This window comes from Drosophila busckii, chromosome 3L, assembly GCF_011750605.1.
Source record: "Drosophila busckii strain San Diego stock center, stock number 13000-0081.31 chromosome 3L, ASM1175060v1, whole genome shotgun sequence".
In the NCBI taxonomy this organism is placed as follows: domain Eukaryota; kingdom Metazoa; phylum Arthropoda; class Insecta; order Diptera; family Drosophilidae; genus Drosophila; species Drosophila busckii.
Genome location: NC_046606.1, coordinates 19,949,206 through 19,956,715, shown reverse-complemented (window position 1 = coordinate 19,956,715; position 7,510 = coordinate 19,949,206). Strand labels below are relative to the sequence as shown.

Sequence of the window (7,510 nt, the reverse complement as noted above, 5' to 3'; positions counted from 1 at the left end):
AATACATATTTGTGAATGTGTTAGTGAGTGCTACGAAAGATATTAAAAATACACACAACTAAAAAATGGGCTGCAAATAATCGTACGCCCCAAGCAGACAAACCAAAAGCAAAGGAGAGCCAACAAGTTGGCGCTTATCCTCCTTCTCCCACACACACAAACACACACACCACTACAACACACCATAACAACAGAAACAAAATGTTGGCTAGCCACATGCTCTATGTGCTCATTGCCAGCTGTGCCATGCCCATTTTTGCGGGCGGCACTAAGCAAGACAGTGCTCTACCAGGCGCCCGACGAATGCCGCTGGTCGGGAGGCGGCGAAACGGACATAACGCTCGTCTGCCATCTTCGCACCATCAACTCCGAGCTGGAGAACACAAACTTCAGCGTCATCCAGCCACACAATACGGTGCGACTGCGCCTGGAGTGCAACGACGCGCTCTTCTTCCAGAGCTCGCTCAGTCCGGACAGCTTCCGCTCGCTGGTGGAGCTGCGCGATCTGACCATCGAGTACTGCAAGCTGGGCAACCTGACCGAGGGCAGTTTTCGTGGTCTGCAGGAGCTGCGCAATCTCACGATCCGCACCCACAACGGCGACTGGTCCACCATGTCGCTGGAGATGGCCTCCAACAGCTTTGTCGAGTTTCGCCAGCTGGAGCGCCTGGACCTGAGCCTCAACAACATCTGGCTAATACCAGACGGCATGGTCTGCCCGCTCAAGTCGCTGCAGCATCTGAACGCGTCCTACAACAAAATCCAGGACATCAGCAACTTTTACTTCAGCGCCTCGCTCAGTTCCCGCAAGTCGCGCGTCTGCGGCGCCACGCTGCAGTCGCTGGATCTGAGCGCCAATAAAATGGTCAGTCTGCCCTCGGCCATGCTCTCAGCCCTGGTGCGGCTGCAGCAGCTCAACATGGCGCGCAATAGCATGAGCTTCCTGGCCGATCGCGCCTTCGAGGGATTGCTCTCGCTGCGGATTGTGGATCTGTCGGCCAACAGACTCACCTCGCTGCCGCCGGAACTGTTTGCGGAAACGAAGCAGCTGCAGGAGATCTATCTGCGCAACAATTCCATCAACGTGCTGGCTCCGGGCATCTTTGGCGAGCTCTCGGAGCTGCTGGTGCTGGACTTGGCCAACAACGAGCTCAATTCCCAGTGGATAAATGCGGCGACGTTTGTGGGTCTGAAGCAGTTGATGCTGCTGGACTTGTCGGCGAACAAGATCAGTCGCTTGGAGGCGCACATGTTCCGTCCGCTGGCCAGTCTGCAGCTGCTCAAGCTGGAGGGCAACTACATCGACCAGCTGCCCGCCGGCATCTTCGCCGAGCTTAGCGCGCTGCACACGCTCATCCTCTCCAGAAATCGCATCTCGGTGATCGAGCAGCGCACGCTGCAGGGACTGCCCAATCTGCAGGTGTTGTCCTTGGACTACAATCGTATCAGCAGTCTCCACCCTCGTGCTCTGGTCAACTGCAGTCAGCTGCAGGATTTGCATCTGAACGACAACAAGCTGCAGGTGGTGCCCGAGGCGCTGCTGCATGTGCCACTGCTCAAGACGCTGGACGTGGGCGAGAATCTGATTACACAGCTGGAAAACACCAGCATAACCCAACTGGAGAATCTCTACGGACTGCGCATGACGGAGAACGGCATGACGGAGCTGCGGCGCGGCGTCTTCGAGCGCATGAGCTCGCTGCAAATCCTGAACCTATCCGGCAACAAGCTGAAGTCCATCGAGGCGGGCGCACTGCAGCGCAACACCCAACTGCAGGCTATACGCCTGGACGGCAACCAGCTGACGCACATCGCGGGCCTGTTCACGGATCTGCCCAACCTGGTTTGGCTCAACATGAGCGGCAATCGGCTGGAGCAGTTCGACTATGCGCACATACCCAAGTGCCTGCAGTGGCTGGACGTGCGCGCCAATCGCATCCGGCAGCTGAGCAACTACCTTGAGTACGACAACGAGCTGAGCCTGAGCACCTTCGATGCCAGCTACAATCTGCTCACCGAGCTCACCGCCAGCTCACTGCCCAACAGCATCGAGGTGCTCTATCTGAACGACAATCTGATCAACAAGATCCAGCCCTACACGTTCTTCAAGAAGCCCAATCTGACGCGCGTGGACCTGGTGCGCAATAAGTTGACCACGCTGGAGCCGAACGCGCTGCGTCTCTCGCCCATCGCCGAGGAACGCGCCCTGCCCGAGTTCTACATAGGCCAGATGGCCTATGTGTGCGATTGCCAGCTGGATTGGCTCCAGAAGCTCAATCGCGAGTCACGCACTCAGCCCCAGCTGATGGATCTCGATCAGATCTACTGCAAATTGACCTACGCTCGTGGCGCCACGCAGCTGACGCTGCTCGAGGCCAAGGCCCATGACTTTCTATGCAAATACGAGTCGCACTGCTTCGCCTTGTGCCACTGCTGCGACTTCCAGGCCTGCGACTGCAAGATGGAGTGTCCCGATCGCTGCAGCTGCTATCACGATCAGAGCTGGACCTCCAACGTGGTCGACTGCAGTCGCGCCGACTACGCACGCACCCTGCCCGCGCACATACCCATGGATGCCACGCAGCTCTACCTGGACGGCAACACCTTCACCGAGCTGCAGTCGCACGCGTTCATCGGCCGCAAGCGCTTGAAGGTGCTGCACCTGAATCACTCGCGCATCGAGACGCTGCACAATCGGACGTTCTACGGCCTGCTTGAGCTGGAGGTTCTCCAGCTGCAGCACAATGCGCTGCGTGCGCTGCAGGGCAACGAGTTCCAGGGGCTGGACAATCTCCAGGAGCTCTACCTGCAACACAACGCCATTGCCAGCATTGATACGCTCACCTTTACGCACTTGTATCACCTGAAGATCCTGCGCCTGGACCACAATGCCATCGGCAACTTTGCGGTGTGGAACTTTCTGCCCAGCTATCTCAATGAGCTGCGCCTGGCGGGCAATCCCTGGAGCTGTCGCTGCGAGTTCATCGACAAGCTGCGCGACTATTTGGCGCGACACGAGCATGTCCAGGATCGCCAGCAGCTGCACTGTCTGCTGCCCGGCAACAGCACACAGATGTCCATCTACGCCAGCGACAGCCTGCCCTTGGTGCAGTGCAGCCAAACACTGCAGCTGGGCCTGGACACCAACTACAAGTGGTCGGGCAATGTATTGGAGAATGGAGCAGCCGCGGAGCAGCCGCTGGCGGGCAACGCCACCTCCACCAAAATGATTCTCACCCCGCCGCCCAAGCAGGAGTACATACCCATCCTGCTCGCCATACTCACCGCCTTCATCTTCATCATCATCTGCACGCTCTTGGTTTTCATATTCCGCCAGCAGATGCGCGTTTGGTGCCACGCCCGCTTCGGCGTGCGCCTCTTCTACAATGCGCAGAAGGATGTGGACAAGAACGAGCGCGAGAAGCTCTTCGATGCCTTCATCTCCTACTCCTCCAAGGATGAGTTGTTCGTGAACGAGCAGCTGGCGCCCATGCTGGAGCTGGGCGAGCAGCGCTACAAGCTCTGCCTGCACCAGCGCGACTTTCCCATTGGCGGCTACCTGCCCGAGACCATTGTCCAGGCCATCGACAGCAGCCGGCGCACCATCATGGTCGTCTCCGAGAACTTCATCAAGTCCGAGTGGTGTCGCTTCGAGTTCAAGTCGGCGCATCAGTCGGTGCTGCGCGATCGCCGGCGTCGCCTCATTGTCATTGTCCTGGGCGAGGTGCCGCAGAAGGAGCTCGACCCCGATCTGCGTCTCTATCTGAAGACCAACACGTATCTCCAGTGGGGCGACAAGTTGTTCTGGCAAAAGCTTCGCTTCGCTCTGCCCGATGTGTCCCATGCCTCGCATGCCACACGCGCTGTTGCGCCCTGCCACGCCCCCATCAACCATGCCGCCTACCATCATCATCATCACTTGCACCAGCAGCAGCAGCAACAGCAGCAGCAGCAGCAGCAAATGTTGCATCCGCATGCGCATCCGCATCCTCATCATCATCAGCAGCAGTTTATGCTGCCGCCGCCGCCCAATGCGCTGCAGCCAGGAAGCTTTCGGCGTCAACCCTCAACGCAGCAGCAGCACCGCAACAACAACATCAACAACAACAACAACAACCAGCAGCAGCAGCAGCAGCAGCAACAGCAACAGCAACAGGCAGCGTTGCTTATGGGCGGCAATGGAGGCGCTTGTGGGGTGGGTGTGGCAGCGCCGCAAATGATTCCGCTGGCGGGTGGCATACAACAGCAAAGTCTGCCGCTGCCGCCCACCGCGGCGGCGTCGCAGCCAACGCCAGCAGCGCGAAATCTGCACATGTGAGTGCGAGAACGAGTTGGAGCTGGAGTTGGAGTTGGAGTTTGTTAAAATTTATTTATTTATTGTTTATAGCATAAGCTTATCTAAAAATAGTGTGAGCAGGTCTGGAGAGTACGAGAGAGTTTGAAAGAGAAAGTCAGCAAGAGCGAGAGCGGCAATTTGTAGAATGTGTGTCTTTGATTTCGAAAGCAATATTTTGAACACCCGAACGAGCTGCTAGGAAAGATCTATAGTTGGCAGCCATGTGTAATGGGGAGTTGCTCAGCCAACAGCCAACAGCCAAATATGCAAATGAAAAGCGTTTAACGATAAAAGCCTAGTTACATGTTAAAATAGCAACAGCAACAATTGCAGCTGAAAAACAGGCAGTAAAGGCAGCAAAGAAAACAACAGTAAAATACCAAATAGCCGGGAGATGGAGAGGGAGAGGCAGAGGCAGAGGCAGAGGCAGAGGCAGAGTGAGCGGTAGAGGAGGGCGAGCAAGGCTAAAGGGGAGAGCTAGTGTTGGCCAAGACAATTGTTGTTGGCCCTGTTCTGTTTTCTTACGGCAAGCTATTTTCAGTTTCCTGGCTCGTAGCAAGATTCAGAAAATTGATGTTGCATGCAACAACAGCAAGCAGTCGGCAACAAAAGACAGGCAGGCAGGCAGGCAGGCAGGCAGGCAGGCAGGCAGACATAAACGTAGACGCAGCCAAGGCCCAAAACAATTTTGTTTTTGTTGCTTTTATTTTGTATTTTTTTCTCTCATTTTTGTTGTTGCAACGCTCACTCGTTAGTTCATCTTAACTGCTGCAGTTGAGCCTGGCTGTAGTGTGGCATAGAAAATAGGCAACAGAGCTCATGTTGCCACAAATTGTAGCGAAAAAAAAAAACTGAGCCAAACGACAACGTCAGGGCCAAAGCAGACGAACTGAGGCTGCCCAGACTGGCAACAGACAGTTAAAAAATATATTTTTGGGACCTTGCCACACGTGCCAATTTGTCGGAGGTCACAAACCAAGCATCAGCGAAAACTCTACATAGGAAAAATTATGTTTTTAATTAGCATATGAGCATGAGAGCTGCTTAGCGTGCAGTTAGAACTAATTGTCATGGCAGCGAAGCTTTATCTTGTTAGCTGACCTTGTCTAGCAAACATTTCTCAGCCTGATTTGCACGTGTGCCGCTGGCTTAAAAAACTCGCAATTCGTGTCTTGTAGTTGGGCCAAGGCATTCAGCAAAAATCAAATGGGCAGAATGCGCTTTCACAGACAACAGCCTCCGCACTCACACACACACACGCATACACATAGAGAGCTTGTAACAAGCAGAAAGAACTACAGCGCAAAGCAGAGGGCAGAACAGAACAGAACAGAACTGAACTGAACAGAACAGTGCTACAGAATTCGTTGGAACGATTACATCTACCTTGTTGTGTTTGTTGCCGCTTCCGCTCTTCTGCTCTCTCTCTCTCTCTCTCTCTGAACGTTCGTACTCCCACTCCATCACTGTCTTTGGGCTGATTACTACTTTGGCCACCATCCAGAACAAGAATGCATTCCAAAAGCAAAAAAGAACTAGTTAACTGTTAATTGTAGTTACGTTTCGTTTTGTAAAATTGTACATACATTTGTTTTAATAATTGTGATATTCCCTTAACAGTTAAGCATAAATTATGAATTATAGACGCATAAGTACATACTACATTTCATATGAATATGAATAACATTAATACATATGTACATACATACATATGTATGTGTGTATTTGTAAAACTTTTCTCCTCATAAGTTTACGTTACATTAATTAAGTTAATTAGCTCCCAAACGCAAGCGCACACTGTTTACAGCCATATTAACTATATATGTCCATCTACTATAACTCTTAATTATAGTTATTATTTCATGTGCTTGTCCATTTTGTACATATTGTAACTGTAATTGCAATTGTAATTTTATGTTTTCTAGTTTATAGTCAAACAACAAACACGAGCAAAAACAAAAAACAAAACAACAAACAAAAACTCATATAAAAATATACGAAAATTGAAAGAAATTCATTCATGGCTATTTATCTTTTTATTTTTATAACCTAATACACATTTGCATGTTTATAGCTTTACGAGTATAACTCAAAAAATTCGCACGGCAGCAGTTTTTTTTTTTTTTTTGTTTGCTTATTTCCAGAACGGGGCTTATCAATAAACTAGCCAACTTGACATTTGATACAGAAATAAAACAATGCCAAAAGCTGACCACAGTGAGTCTCTAGCCATATTCATATCTCTCTTGGTATCTGGCATTGCAGCTGTATCTGTATCTGTGCGACAACTATCTCCAAGTCAAGCCGAGTGTGTGGGTTCATTGGCTACAATTTCGTTTACTGGAGCACTCGACCCATATTGGTAACATAAAAATATTTTCTGCAACACAAACAGCTAGAAACGGGAGCATGCGAGGGTGGCCGCCAGACTATTTGATTAACTGTGTGGTCTGCAAACTATGCAGAAGAAGAGCAAGAAGTGTAAGGCTAAGACATTGGACAGTCTGCAATCCGAGTTCTGTTTCTAAATTCTAGTAGAAATGGTTAGATATTGTATTAAAAAGGCTCTCAATTAAATCAATTAAATCTAAAGTGTTATTACTTAAATTATTATTAAATCGTAATGATCAAATTATGGTGATATATTCTCAATTATATCAATACAGATACAAAGCAATGCGGGATTATTTGAGATAAATTAAATGGGGAAAATTGAAAATAGCCCACGATTTTTTTGTTAGATTATTTTCAAATATTTTAATTAGTTTCAATTATTATTTAAATCATTCATTTCATTCGAGAAAGCGGCTAAAGCATTGCAACACCTTTTGATTGCAAGCTTAAGATTGGAATATTTTATTTATAAGTTTTCAATGTCCGGTAATTTTATAATTCTGTAAATTAATATTTATTATCAATATTTATACACAATATTTAATCTACACACTCAGCATTACATAGCCTCACAATACTTTTACCTTATAAAAGTTCAACCCGCGCACTACACACACCCTCTTCTCTCTCACTGCTTAATCTGGTGATATAAAAATTTTTATATTTATTCGTATTTTTTTTTTTTTTTAAAAATATAAAAAAAACAATGAAAAAATTAAATTTATAGGAGACACAAATCTTTGCTTATACACTATCACACCAAAACTCCCTAATTAGTAA

General features: G+C 49.3%; 1 protein-coding gene across 1 annotated transcript; it reads left to right on the top strand.

Moving 5' to 3' along the window:
- Positions 1-201: 201 nt before the first annotated feature.
- Positions 202-4,688, top strand: LOC108600462 (toll-like receptor Tollo). The gene is given in 2 exon segments (XM_017988056.2): positions 202-261; positions 263-4,688. Coding segments are annotated over 2 exon segments (4,116 nt in total). The 3' UTR covers positions 4,319-4,688.
- The last annotated feature ends 2,822 nt before the right edge of the window (positions 4,689-7,510 follow it).